Source organism: Phalacrocorax carbo, chromosome 1 (genome assembly GCF_963921805.1).
Source record: "Phalacrocorax carbo chromosome 1, bPhaCar2.1, whole genome shotgun sequence".
NCBI classification, from domain to species: Eukaryota; Metazoa; Chordata; class Aves; order Suliformes; family Phalacrocoracidae; genus Phalacrocorax; species Phalacrocorax carbo.
The window spans coordinates 159966192-159981374 of record NC_087513.1 but is presented as its reverse complement, the minus strand read 5'-3'; the positions used below and the strand labels follow the sequence as shown (position 1 = coordinate 159981374).

Sequence of the window (15183 nt, the reverse complement as noted above, 5' to 3'; positions counted from 1 at the left end):
TTGGTAGCTCATGCTGTCAGCTTTTATCCCAGTTCCACAAAGGATTCAAAATAGTAAGGAGGCTATCTGGGGAAGTTAGAATTGTCAGATCATGTTTTGTGAGTATTAGTATTTATTTATGACATATTTTATTTAAATAGTTCTCTGCTTTCAAGTACATGAATAGAGGTACAGTGAAGCTTAAGACAAGAATGGCTTGGTGATAATAGAAAAGGAACTTGTATTTTCACTTTTATCCACATTTCAGTCTATTTCCAGCTTTAGCTTGTGTCTCAATAGTGTGTGGAACATAAATGCTCACCTAAATTGTTTGGTGTTCAGTCTTATAAATGCACCCTTTTAATTTGCCTTTAAAAACATAGTTGTTTCCTATATCTAGTTTATGCAGGATGCATCAGATGTAATGCAGCTGTTACTGAAGACACAAACAGACTTTAGTGATCTAGAAGATGACGATCCACAGGTATGTTAAAACTGTCTCTTTATAGTGCATAACTCATTGGTTAGTATATACAAGGAACGTTTTTAATGTGACATTTCTCCTCCTGCCCTCCGTAATTACACCCTCAGACTAATTTTTCAATATGCCTTACAAAAATTGAGATTGATTGCCCTAAGATGGCCTTAGAATCTTTTACAAAACTGTACGTAGGAAATGAGACTGCCGGGACCTATTTGCTGAAGAAATTTCAGCATGTGCATAATAGTTCCTTGCGTATTAGTAACTACTGCATTTGGCATTGTATAACCTACTCCCTTGCTGTCACCTTCTTGTAAATAGTTCAACAAGACTTGAAAGACAGCTGTTCTAATGAGCAGAGAGCTATTTTGACTTGTATATCTGAAAACAAATACCCCTCTGAAAACACAGTACTGCACTTTTTTTTGCTCTATTTGCTATTTTCAGGAATGTGGCTCAGTAGTATCATTTAAATTCAGGGTATTATTCATTCCAGAAAGAAATCTACTTTTCAAGACAGTCATGATCACATTACATCTTCTACTGTCACATTCTTACATGTATAGCAACTTTGATCAGAGGTACCATCAATGTGGTGTTACAGATAAAGGCTCGGGACAGGTCTTTTGAAGATGCATTTTTATATGGCTTGCATATTGGATGAGTTCTCTTTGAAATAAGTTTTATGCACTGCTGACAAATTCTTTTTAAAAGTCCTGTTGTATAATGTTCTTTCTTTATGCTTTTAAGTATACATTAAAATAAAATGTGAGACATGAAAATTCTGACCCTGTTCTCTTTTATAGATTTCTTACATGATCTCAGCATGGGCCAGAATGTGTAAAATTCTTGGAAAAGAATTTCAGCAGTACCTTCCTGTTGTCATGGGACCTTTAATGAAGACTGCATCCATTAAACCTGAAGTAGCTCTTTTAGACAGTAGGTTTAAGATAATGTTTTGCTTGAAAAAATACTGAAAGAAATTATTTTGTAGCACTTACAGATTTTAATTTCTCTCCCCCCCCACCCCGTAACAGCACAAGATATGGAGAATATGAGTGATGATGATGGTTGGGAATTTGTAAACCTAGGAGATCAGCAAAGTTTTGGAATTAAAACTGCAGGCCTTGAAGAAAAAGCAACTGCATGCCAGATGCTGGTGAGTAATAGGACAGGTTTGGTGATCTATGTATTGCTGGACAATTGAGTCTGAAGCAAAGATCTGTAATGAAAATACTCTTTATAGTGTCAGATGAAATAGTTCTGTTTTCCTTCAGGTGATAGGGTTAAGTTTGGATTTCAGACACTTTGTGTGTCATTTACTTGATTAAAAATATTGTCTTTATTTTGGAGCTTCAATTTTTAAGAATAACAGATAGTTTTCCTTTGTCAACAAAACTTCTAAGGAACTGGAGATGTTAGAGTAGAATATTTTTGCAAATATTGATGTTTCTGAAATTAGTTTAAAAAATACACCCATGTACTGAGTGAGAACTGATGCTGCTATCAGGGTTTCTTAAAATAGCACAGTGGAGTGGGTAGGTAAATGGATTATTACATGGGGTTTTTTTAAATAAATTGAAAACCGTAAACTTTTAACAATCTTTCTGTCCGTGACATACTTGAAAAATATTAGTAACAGTGTTTTCCCTTAAAGGTGGCACTTCCATGCTTTTGTGTTTCAGGTTTGCTATGCAAAAGAGCTAAAAGAAGGATTCGTGGAGTACACAGAGCAAGTTGTAAAGCTGATGGTTCCTTTGTTGAAGTTCTATTTCCATGATGATATCCTACTAACAAATTCTGCTGTGAAAATGGAAACTTAGTTTGGAAGAACCAAATCGTGCTTACTGTTTTCCTAAATTAATTGAATTTGTTAGTGTTAAAATATTCTGTTGCTTTATAGCAGATTTTTTTTCTGAGAACATAGTGTGTAAAACAATTTTAGGCAATGTATCCTACTTTTCCCCCTAGTTTCTTTTTAAAGAACCATGTCTTTAATGTTGAAAGCAAACAGTAGAGAAAGTGATGTTTGTGCCAACAAGGTGAGGAGAACTTGAACACCTTTTCTGCCATAGCCTGGAACAGGCGTGAAACAGCTCTTAAATAGCAAAAAGTTTAATTTTTCTATCATCTTAATCTGTATCTAATTAAGAAATCAAATCCACTGGACTGTAATTAAAAAGAATCTGGTAGAAAACTAGTAACTCTGTTATGGTGAGGGGTGCTTAAATTCTAAACACTTTATGTTGGTATTGCTTGTTTTATTGCCTTAATAATGAAACGTGTTCGAGTGGCAGCAGCAGAGTCGATGCCCCTCCTTCTTGAATGTGCTAGAGTTCGTGGGCCAGAGTACCTCACACAGATGTGGCACTTCATGTGTGATGCGCTCATCAAAGCCATTGGGACAGAACCAGATTCAGATGTTCTCTCAGAAATAATGCATTCTTTTGCAAAGGTAACTTTCTTCCTTAGAAATTTTATGGTGTTACTGTTCACAGCTTTTTATGGTAAGAAAGAACATGTGTTCGACGTTCATTTAAATGGCTGGAAGGAATGCAAGGCTTCCTCTACATGAATTTTGGTTTGACTGTAAATGTTGTTATAGCTGATCGAAAAACTTAGTTGTACTTTTTTTTGCAAGAACGAAAATACTAAAGTATTAACCTAAAATATTTACCAGATTTGTTCATTTTAACCACAAACCATAAACTGAAGTTATGTGCATGAAATGTAGAGTGGTACTATGCCTTACTTGTATAATTTGAACATTGATTACAGTTGGAATGTTCTATTACTCTTATTTCTGCTAGTGATTGCTTAAAGCAGAGCATGTATTAATATTCCCTGTGTGCTTACATTTCATTGAGACCGCTCATGTAACTTAAAGCTGAAAAACTGATCATTTTATTTCACTAGTGCATTGAGGTAATGGGAGATGGATGCCTTAACAACGAACACTTTGAAGAACTTGGAGGAATATTGAAAGGAAAACTAGAAGAGCACTTTAAAAATCAAGAATTAAGACAGGGTAAGTTAACACAAATTCCTGTTAACATGTGACAATGGCTGTTCTTTAAAGCAGAATTCCTAATAATTCCTGAACACCAGAAAAAAAGCCTAGTTCAGATTTCTTTAATTTGTATATTTAGGTAAGGTAATTGGGCTTTGAAACAACAGAATCTGTGAATTATATTTGTAAGCTCTGGGAACAGTAAGATGGCATCATTTGAAGGAATACTGTAGCTGATCAAAACTGATGGACAGATTTACTTGAAGACGGTGTGTGTGCCTGTGGTGGTGTCATTTCTGTGGGTTTTTTCATCTGAAGTCTTTGCAGTTTTCTTAAAATAATGTAGTTTCTTATTCCCATGCACTTTTCTTGTCCTTGTGGACAAGCTGGTGTGTTTCTTTCTTTCATACGCTTTTATGCTTTCTTAAACTGAGCTGTCTCATTATACTTCTTGTTTTTCCGTGAAAGCTCTTCAAAGCTGCTTAAAGACAGAAAATTCCTGTTGCACCTTCAGCTACTGTTTCCTATTTTCTAAATTTTTTTCTGCATCATTTTTTCCCTTTCACAGGCTTCTTACACACTTGCAGAAATGTGATGGTTTAATATTTGTTTTTTTCAATTTAGTGAAAAGGCAAGATGAAGACTACGATGAACAAGTTGAAGAGTCGTTACAAGATGAAGTAAGTTTGGGTTGTTTTTCTGCTCATGAAGCATGAGGATGGAAATACATTACACGGATATGCTGTGCTACTCAGTTAAGGCATAGTGCATCCTCAGAATTATTTCTTCCTGGCACAATGTTCTGTTACCATATTCCTTCAAAACTTCCAGTAAGAAATGGGTCACACTGTGTGTGAATTAGAAAATATTAAAGGGTTCCTTGTCCAGCATACTGAAGGAAGTTCAGAATATAGCTCTTTTTTTTAATCCTCTCCGTAAACTCTTAGATGCTTTAAATGGTCTGCTGTCAAATTCTGTATCAGTGATAACCTAAGGCCTCTTGACTTGCTTTTTCTTTGTGCCTTATGACCTAGGTGGCTCTTAAGCTTGAGTGTATGTCCGATAACTCGACCTCTGATGTGTCAGGTCAGAAGCCTGTCTCAAAAAGAATAGACTAAAATAGTATCAAAGGAGCACAGCAGGAATAATAGCTGACATAATGTGCTTGCTTATGAGAGAATACCAAAGTGACTACTTACCTTCTAAGATATTGAACTGATGTTTTCATTTGAAGTGGAGGTGACTGTAGAAGCAATACTGTAGTTCCATTAAATCATTATTGGTATGAAGAGAGCAATAAAGCATAATAAGTCACCGCTGCTTATAACGTGAGACATAAAGGATACTCATAACTTTAAGAATTAGGAAATTTTTTTGCCACAGACTGCAGATGTGAAGCTTGTGAAGTTGTATTGTGAAACTTGTTTACGTGAGTTTGACCTGTATGCAGACTCCAGAACATATCTTAACAGATCATGCACCCATATGTAAATACTTTCTTAAATAACAATGCAGTTCTTGAGCCCCTTTCCTTTGGGAACGTTAGGCCACTAATTCAAAAGGATAGATTTCTGGCACCTACATACTGCTTGGAATCAAAAAATGACAAAACTCAAGTTCTGAGCCAAGAGCCTTTCCTGATTTTTCTCCCTTTCTTATTTGCAATGTTTACAGTTCGTTTTTGTAGACAGTGAGTTAGGCAGTTTGTTCTTTTTTTCTTATGTGTCACTCTACTGACAGATAATGCTAGCAAGGAGCAGTTTCAGAAAAGCTGGATCCATACTCTTGCAACAGAGTTGCAAGGCATTTTTAAAAATGCTTTCCTTTAAAAAAAATCAGCAAGGTCAAATATAAAAGACTGCAAGAAAGACTTGGCTGCATTACCCTGTGAAAGGAGGAGTGGGACCAGAATGTCACTTGCCATATGGACAGAATTATCATATGGTAAAGAGTTACATTTGGATATACCCCTTTGGTCCCAGAATATGTTTATGTAGCCCTTAGCTCAAGGCAAGAGAAATATAAGGGAGTACAGAAGTCATGAAGATATTCAAAGAGTAGTTTCAATAAGATGTCCAGATACAGCCCTAGCTTGGGCAACAACTAAACTGCTGGATTGATAAAGGGTAGGAGAATGCATACACTAAGCAAGTGTTATGCTCTCCCCTGAGCATCTGTTATCAGCTATTACTAAACAGACATTAATAAGCCAGGTGGACCTTGTGGTGTGCTGCAGCAGTTCTCTATCTCTATTTTCATTTCACAGAATTTCATTTCACCCTGTCTTTTCATTTCACTGCACATTTCACATTTGTGCATATGTTCAAGATGTACTGCTTGAATTATGCCTTGACAATGCAGAAGTTGTCTAACCAGTGAGGGTTTAAATATCCTGTTGTGGGAAGCTGCCTGTTGCATGAGAATGACTTATTAGTTTCTCACTAGGAACCAGAAACTAGCTGTGTTCTGTTTTCCCTCCCTGTTAAAATATAAACTAATTAAAGGAACCACACTGAGTACAACAGAACTTTCTTTAAAACAAAGTTAGAGGGTTTTCCCAACACAAGTGTGTCCAGGGAGCAATCCTTGCTTGCAAAACAGATTTTCCTGGAAGCTGCATTAAGGCACAGGGAACACAGGGAGGTGATTAGAGACATCTGACGTAGCTTCACAAAGGGTGAATCATGCCTGACTAATCTGGTGGCTTCTATGATGGAGTGACTATGTTAGTGGATTAAGGAAGAGCAAGTGATGTCATCTAACTTCTGTAAGGCCTTTGACACAGGTCCCCAGCAACATCCTTGTTGCTGAATTGGAAAGATATGGATTTGATGGACGGACTATTCGGTGGATAAGGAATTGGCTGCATGACCATGTCTAAAGAGTTGCATTCAGTGGTTCAATGTCCAAATGGAGATCAGTTACAAGGGGTGTCCCTCAGGGGTCTGTATAAACACGTAGGTAGTGGGATCGAGTGCACCCTCAGCAAGTTTGCAGATGACACCAAGCTGAGTGGTGCAGTTGGTGTCCTTGAAGGAAGGGATGATATCCAAAGGGACCTGGACAAGTTGGAGAGGTGGGGCTATGCAAACCTCCAGAGGTTCAGCAAGGCCAAGTGCAAGGTCCTGCACCTGGGTCGGGGCAATCCTCTATATCAATACAGGCTGGGGGATGAAGGGATTGAGAGCAGCCCTGCAGAGAAGGACTCGGAGGGTACTGGTGGACAAAAATCTGGACATGAGCAGGCAGCGTGTGCTCACAGCCCAGAAGGCCAACTGTATCCTGGGCTGCATCAAAAGCAGTGTGGCCAGCAGGTCAAGGGAAGTGATTCTGCCCCTCTACTCTGCTCTGGTGAGACCCCACCTGGAGTCCTGCATCCAGCTCTGGGGTCCTCAGCACAAGAAGGACAGGGACCTGTTGGAGCAGGTCCAGAGGAGGCCACAAAAAAGATCTGAGGGCTGGAGCACCTCTCCTGTGAGGACAGGCTGAGAGAGTTGGGGCTGTTCAGCCTGGAGAAGAGAAGGCTGCGGGGAGACCTCATTGTGGCCTTTCAGTACTTAAAGGGGGACTATAGGAAGGATGGGGGCAACCTCTTTAGCAAGGCCTGTGTGACAGGACAGGGGCAACTGTTTTAAACTAAAAGAGGGCAGGTTTAGATTGAACATAAGAAACTTTTCTTACAATGAGGTTGGTGAGAGACTGGAGCAGGTCTCCCACAGAAGTTGCCATTCTACGATTCTATCATTCTGTGATTAGACCAAGAGTTGAAAGATAGTTGACTGAAAAAGATTGGTGTTACAAAACAAAATTATTAAGCAACTTTATTCCATTAGTTTAGAGACCTCAGCATTTCATCTGACTTCCACTGTTTTAAAGATCGTTAGTCTTAATGTGAGCTGTATCCTTTTCCTATCAGGATGACAGTGACGTTTATATTTTGACTAAAGTATCGGATATTTTGCACTCAATATTCAGCAGTTACAAGGAGAAGGTGCTGCCGTGGTTTGAAAGGCTACTTCCACTTATTGTCAACTTAATTGTAAGTACCTTGCTTTCTTTTAATTTTACTTTTTTTTTTTTGTTCTGATGTGTAGTAGGCCGCCTGTGCTGGAATCTGCTGGAGCCTGGTTGATAGAACGTAGCAATTATTGTTTTACAAAACAGGCAGTTCAAGGTTATTTTGGATCAAGTGTGAAGTTGTTTGAACAGCAGCACTGCTGTGCCTCTTCTAATCTCTGTGTTGCAAGATAGAGGATCATTGACACACACAACTATTTTGAGAAATTTTGTTTGCCTGGGAGTGTTTGATACTCTCTAAAATGGATTTCAAGAAGAGGGCCAAAAAAGCATTGCAGACTAGTGGGGAAAATTGAGACTGAAATAGGTAAGAGTGTGAAATAGAGGTAAAGGATTTAGCCTAAAATCGTTATTTTTTTAAATTAGCTTAGATTTTCACCTGGGTTTGGTTTTTTTTATGGCATTGCTGCAGGTATCACTACAGAGAACTATGTGTTTGTAGGATTACATTTAATCGAGGAAGATTTTAACAAAAATACCAGACTACTGTTACTATGATCATTCTGTCGATATAACCATTGACTGCACAAAAATTATCAGTATTAAGGTGGCTGAAATGTTACCTGTTTTTGATGCAGTGTCCACATAGACCATGGCCAGACAGGCAGTGGGGGCTATGCATTTTTGACGACATTGTAGAGCACTGCAGCCCCTCCTCGTTCAAGTACGCTGAATACTTCCTGAGGCCAATGCTGCAGTCAATATGTGACAACAGCCCAGAGGTTAGGCAAGCAGCTGCCTACGGTGTTGGAGTTATGGCACAATTTGGTGGGGACAGCTATCGTCCTTTTTGCACAGGTATGTACATGCATCTGATAAAACCTTTTGATTGGGGGGGGAGGGTGTTTAAAAATGCCTCGCCTTTTGGTTGATGAGGTCTCTTCCCTTTGGCAGTGAAAATAGATGGCCAGTATGACCTGTGTGGCAGGCTGGTGGTGATGAGTAAAGTACCTGAATTCCTTGGGCTTTCTGTGAAGTTCTGCTTAGTAGCATTTATGTCGCAGAACTTACTGCTAGGCAAACTTGATTTACATATTTTTTAAAAAAATATGGTCTGACATGCAAATGTTAATTTCATTTTAAAATAGCTTCCTTGTACACACCGGTCTTAGAGTTGCTTTTTATTAATACTAATGTGGTTACATGTGAATGCAAAACACTGGTTGTCTGAAAAATGATACAAGTGACCTGTATTAAGGAGTAGCCTAGAATGCAGCTAATGTGGCTCTCTGCTTTCCCGTTATATACAAAGAAGGAGCCTGGTTGCTGTGACTAAGAAATGAAATGAGTATGATAATGCCTATCAGAAACACTTTGTCTGCTTACTTTCTGAATGTCTCAGGTTTCTCTAGAACTTCAAATTTGTCTTGAATTTAAAGAAATGATTGTCTGATGGCACTTTTCTTGCCATTCAACAAAGTTAATTTTGCACACTAACTAGAGGGTTTTTTACTTTAGGGAAATACTTAGCTCTTTCAAATGTGTTTCACAAGAATCTTAAAGAAAAGCTGAATTAAATTATGTGAGATTATGATAACCATGGGATAGGGATAAATTAGGACTTTAACACAGGTCTTACCTACCTCAATAGAGGTTGTAATTTTCACTGTTAATGTAAAGGTAACTGTCACATGGCGATAATCAAGATAAGGTGTCTTTTTAAAAAAAGAAAAAAGGGGGAAAACTATGCAGTGAGACATTAAGAGCGTTAAAATTTAAAATTGTCTAGGAAAATACTTCCTAAAAAGGTTTTTTTGTGAATTTTTCCGTAAGGTGTTTATGTCTTGTCCCAAGACTAGAGGAGTAGAGACTGAGGTCAAGATAGTTTTGTTTTGGAGTTTGGGGGTATCTGTTGGAGTCTAATTTTATTTTTCAGTCATTAGACTTTACCTTGGCCCACTCAAACTTTCTAATAACTTTGATCCTTTTCTTCATATTTGGACAAATAATCCTTGAGTCAACCCAGACACTTGCCTTCTCTATTATTTGGATGTTGAGATAAAATAACTTTTTTACTTTACAGCTTCTTAAGAGGCACCTCAGAAGTATTTAAAATACTTTTGTATGTACATGAAAGAACTTTGTGGTTTATTTTAATAGATGGTGTGCTGTGATTAGAAACAAAGTACATCCATGCCATGAGAAGCTTTCTATTCCATAGGTTTTACTGTCTGCTCTGAAAACACCATGTTTGTGAGCTTTTATTTATAATTTCGTTTCTCTACTGCTTAATATATAGCACTGGCATGTTGTTCTGTTGCAAGTTTGTAGCAGCACGTAAAGACTCGAGACTATTCAGAAAAAGCAGATGTATTAACATAAGAGTTTTCGGCAGTCAGTTGAAAAAATACAGGAATATAGGGAGAACTTGTAAATGGCACAAGAGCTACATTATGGTGAAACAAAGAATTAAACATAGAATTAGTAAAGAACAAAGTATAAGATACAAGGAAAAATTACAGCAAATCAAGTAACTTTCTAAATGGGGTTACAAGGTCATAATTTATGGGACTGTCAGTGTTGCTTGTTTCTTATGTGGGTGGAAGAATATAATCAGCTATTCTTGCTGAATATTTATTAATCAACTGCATGTGTTTCTTCCTAAATCATATCAGTGGCCTTGAAACTTTTGGTGGTACAAGATGTCAGAGCAATCAGTCCTTGGAAAAAAAGAAAACTATTATTATTGTAGAATAGTGTCTTTTATAGTCAAAAGGGTTTTTTTAAGGATCATCTACCACGACATCGATGTGAGAATAGATGTGTTTTCTAGACAAGAAGAAAACTTGTCTACAAAGGGAGGGACTATGCTGATTAATTTTGATGGCCTCCTAATCTGATGGCTGCAAGGACACACATACCTACAGAGTCTTTCATTAGTATCAAGGAGCATGAGGAAATGCAGATGAGATTTAGATTCAGCCGTCATGAAAACCTGAGGTTATAAAATGCAGGCTCAGTTTGCCTGGACATTGTAGGCTTCTATGAAACAAACTCCGCTTTGCAGATAAGTCCAGCATCATTATCCTGCATTCAGTGTGTGAGCTAGTGGGTCTCATGACCCATGTTTCTGCAGTTCTGTGATGATCATCAGCCCTGTAAAAGTATCCTCGTCTAGCTTAGGGTTAATCCTGTTTTTCCATAGCTGCTGAGTTCTTTAAAAATCTGATTCAGTGAAGTTAATATACCAAGTGTCATTGTGTATTCCTTAACTGAAAAGCTGCCACTTACTCATCAAAATGAGGTAGCGTGAGATCTCACTCTCCTTCAGTAACTGGAGTTATTTTGAAGTGTGCTTTCTGCACAATTCCACAACCTGTTTTCTGTGCTGATATAGAATTTTATAGCTTTAGCATTATATTTTTAGAAGAACACAAGGACAATTGTTCCTGTATGCCCACAGAGTGCTCTGAAGTCTGCATGGACACCAGTAACTGAAAACATGACATTAATGTTAATTTAGAATTGTGCATGTAGTTACCTGTGTGACTACTGAAAAAAAAAAAAAAGCTATTAATGTAGCAAGAAAGTTGGCGTTTTTCCTTGGTGTTTGATTTTTACCATTGAAACCATGCCAGGTGGATTCACCAGATGAGATTACTTCTGTGAGGTTTTCCTAGTACGCCTTTCAATGGTGGTGGAAGGTGTGTATGTGTACGTACATACATATACATGTACATAAGTTTATATGTGGGCACAAGCAATAGATACACAGGAGGCATACACTATAGGCGGGGACTACAGTCCAAATTAATGTGACTGTCACTGTATCGGTGCTTTTCATCATCCTGTGTTTATAGAGCCTGTTAGATTAAAAAGATAATGCTCATTGTCTTTTGTTTTTACTATGAAGTACAATGTCTTCTAGATTGCGTAACTCCAGTTGAGAGATACAGGAAGATTTTTGTTTTTCTTTTGAACTTATAAAGCAAACCTGAACTTTTGCAGTAGCTGTTTTCTTGTGTTTCCTTGTATAGCTTTATCTATCTCTCTGTTTTTCATATGATGATTACTGAGCTGGGAAGAGCCTAGTAGTGGGACATTGGGATGACTGGGTTTTGGTGCTCGGGTCACAAAAAACCCCCAATGTTAATACATGCAGGCATCTCATGGAATCGGTGATGTTAATAAAAGATAACTTGATTGTGCATTAAACTTTGTTCTTGTGTTTAACAACTAGAGGCGCTTCCATTGCTGGTGAGAGTCATTCAGTCACCAGATGCCAAAACCAAAGAGAATGTCAATGCAACAGAGAACTGCATCTCAGCTGTAGGAAAGATAATGAAGTTCAAGCCTGACTGTGTAAATGTTGAAGAAGTCCTGCCACACTGGTTGTCGTGGCTTCCACTTCATGAAGATAAAGAAGAAGCTGTTCATACTTTCAATTATCTGTGTGACTTAATTGAGAGGTAAGGCAAAGTCATGACATAAATGCAGAAAGTAAGCCTGTTTGCAGGTTCTTGCCTTGCATTCGTTTTCCAAAACTGAGAGACTGTCAGGTTAATCTGCATATGCTTTAGAGAGGGTGATTTGGAATGTCAGAACTGAGCCTTCCATGATGTCATTGCTGTTTTTCAAACAGCTGGTGTTCTCATCAGAACTAGCGTCTGTATGGCTTGAAAAAATTCCTGGCTGCTTTATATGTACACGATGGGAAAGGATCAGCTGGGAACTTCTACAGAACACTTTAGGGAAATTTTTGATACTCTGCTTACATATCAGCATTAAAAACTGACCAGGTCTTTTCACTTAAGGGCAGCGCACGCGCCCTTGCAGGACTTTCTTTTCATAACCTTTTAAAGGAGTTTTGCACCTTTTTTCTTTCCAAAAGTTTGAGTATTAACACAACAAAGTATGAAGTAGAGAAATAATACAGATAAATTAATGGTACAGTGCTATCTCCCTTAATAAGTTTGTAATAATAATTTCAGTTGCTATTGAAAGCAGCTTGTCCCACAGCTTGTTCTTCAGATTTGTGGTCCCTCCCATAGGTCAGGGGAAGAAAAAAAAACTGTTGTGGTGTGGGTGCAAGTTTCACTTCATAATTGAGTGGAGGAATGTCAGCTTCTGAATCATTATGTAGTAGCCATGTTCTGGCTGACAATTTATTATATCTTAGCAGAAACGTAGGAAATAATTCAGCTTTCCTGCAGTCTTTTCTACTGTGTGAACACCTTGTGTTTCTTGGTGCTTCACTAAGGCAAGGTCTCAAAATGAGTGGTGGCAGTTGAGCTCTCTATGCTGGTAATAGCACAGTTGTGTAGAGACACCACAATAACACTAACCTACGTGAATATACACACGGATATAGAAATCGGGAATTACAGTACTGGCACACTTTTGTGCCCAGCTCTGTGCAGGTGGCTCAGCCTTGCTACGCGCTTCTCTGGCACTCTCAGTCCTGCATTTGCAGCCTTGGCGTTCCAGCAGTGGTAGGTGGTGGGGCTGGAAGTAGATCATGTTTTCCAGCCAGATCCCTGGTTGTCAGCACTCTTCTACTTCAACACTTGTCTGGGAAAGAGGGAGCAGAACTGCTGACTTGCTGTGTCAGTGAGAGCGCTGGCGGGGAGCTGAAGTCACTGGTGCTCTCTGACGCCAGTAACACAACCTCCTCCCCCGGCAGCCCAGAGAGAGGACTAAGCCCTATTACACGGGGTATTTCTGTCACACTGTTTACAGTTCCATCTGCATGGAACTCAGCACTTCTGTAAAGTTCAGAACTTCTTCCTGATAAAGTGTAGGCTGATTAAAGAATCAGCTGGTTAAATATTAACAGGAGAGGGAACATTCTGTCAGCAGGCAACAAAGCTATGCATGCTTATTCAGCTGAGCAAAACTTAGATGTGAATAAGCAGGTTGAGAATAAGATATTTTAAAATCACTCAACTGATATGTAAAATGCCTACTTTTTTTTTTGTTAAACATTAATTTATTTGTAATATATATTTTGATTGTAACAGCAACAACCCAGTTGTCCTCGGTCCCAACAACTCTAACCTTCCCAGAATATTTGGTATAATTGCGGATGGTGAAATTCATGAAGCTATTAAACATGAAGATCCATGTACCAAGCGGCTGGCTAATGTTGTTCGCCAAGTGCAGGTAAATAAATGCTTCTTACGTATAAAGGGAATGTTTAGAATCTATTTTCAGAAGTAACCGAGCATTGTCTCCTTAGAGAATAATGATTCAACCAGTGATCTTGGAGATCCTTGGGCATTCCTTGAACCATTAGTGATAAAACATGGTAGCATTTGCACTTGAATAAAGTCTGTCTCTTTTGATAAACTTCAGAAGCTTAAAACTTTTTTTTTTTATTAATAAGATAAATGCAGCTAGATGGTTAACAAGCTAGCTGGTATTAGTTGTTTGTGGATTTGGTTTTTCTTTTCTGAGCCAGAAGTTAAAATGGGACAAGGAATCTGCCCCTCTCTGTATCAGTGAACTGTACTGCAGGGCTTGATCCAACATGCGGTTCCTGTAAGGGTCCCCAGCGCCCTGTGGTGACTTACTAATATAGCAGAGGCTTGGGATCTTTGCTAGAGAATGAGAGCAAACCACAAGTAATTTTACTATTGCCCTCTTTAATCCAGTGCAAATAAAGGCGGCTGTTCAATGTTTTCCCTAACTTTGGGGAACTGCCTCAAGGTTCGCTTCCTTTCTGCCCCAACGAGCGCTTACGGTGCTGGGTGGTGAGAATGTCCAAGTATTTAAGCTGCGCCGCTCTACAGTGTAAGCGATAGTGCGCGTAGGGCGGAGCTGATCCAGGGCCACATGTTATCAGATGGACTTAAGTGACAGTTGCAGCACTTAATGATAGAAACTAGTGTGCCTGGCAAGCATATAGCTTATCAAAATGCACAGAGGATTTGGAGCAGCAGCTGTTCAATTATTGTCCCTTCTACCTGGCACGCTTTGGCAAAACTCAGGTTCCAGAATTTTAGGAATACTTGATTTTGGAAAGGATTCACTTGGATGAGTGTATCAGCCTGTGAGATGCAATATGTCTGGTAGAAAATGACATGTTAAAACTCTGAACGCATAAAAAGAAAGAAAACAAGCAAAGTTTCAAAGTGAAAGTGGTGTAAGTGGCTGCTCTAGCTTCTGGCTGTCAGATGCAAATCCTTGCTGTTAGTACTTGAAGTCTGTGTATGGAACTTTATATTAGGGTATGCTGATGCATTTGTTCAGTTTACCTTAAGCGCTCCAGGTTAGCTGATTATTTTCTTTTAATAATAAAATGGCACGTACATGTATAGATTAGTTATGTATAGCGAAGTCTTGTTTTGGCCAGGAATGACAGAAACTTAAGATGGAAAACAGACATCTACATCAGTTAAATGATTTACCTTCAGGCTGTGGGGGAAAAATCTTAATGGTCATAGTTTTCTAAAAATATAATTTTAGCGTACCTATCTCTTGTCACACATAATAGACTTTAGTAAACCACTGTCAATATATTATATACTATATTAGGAACTTTAAAGCCTGTGTAGTTGCTAACAGTCTGTCTGCTGCTGCTTCCCACGCTCCAGAAGAAAGATCTCAGTAAAGCTGTTCCAGTGCCAACATCGGACATGAGTAACATTATGGTCATAGCTAGAATTAAACAAACTTTTTTCCTTATGATTAGGTG

The 15183-nt window shown here is 38.5% G+C and overlaps 1 protein-coding gene across 1 annotated transcript in view; it reads left to right on the top strand.

Annotated features, from left to right (window-relative positions):
- IPO5 (importin 5) overlaps positions 1–15183 on the top strand; it is a 44120-nt gene that overhangs the window by 27653 nt on the left and 1284 nt on the right. Inside the window, exons 15-25 of the mRNA XM_064440655.1 lie at positions 380–463; positions 1267–1399; positions 1498–1619; positions 2146–2242; positions 2743–2915; positions 3377–3488; positions 4095–4150; positions 7387–7509; positions 8126–8345; positions 11728–11956; positions 13508–13649. Of these exons, the coding sequence (XP_064296725.1) occupies positions 380–463; positions 1267–1399; positions 1498–1619; positions 2146–2242; positions 2743–2915; positions 3377–3488; positions 4095–4150; positions 7387–7509; positions 8126–8345; positions 11728–11956; positions 13508–13649 (1491 nt within the window). The remainder of the gene's footprint in view (positions 1–379; positions 464–1266; positions 1400–1497; positions 1620–2145; positions 2243–2742; positions 2916–3376; positions 3489–4094; positions 4151–7386; positions 7510–8125; positions 8346–11727; positions 11957–13507; positions 13650–15183) is intronic.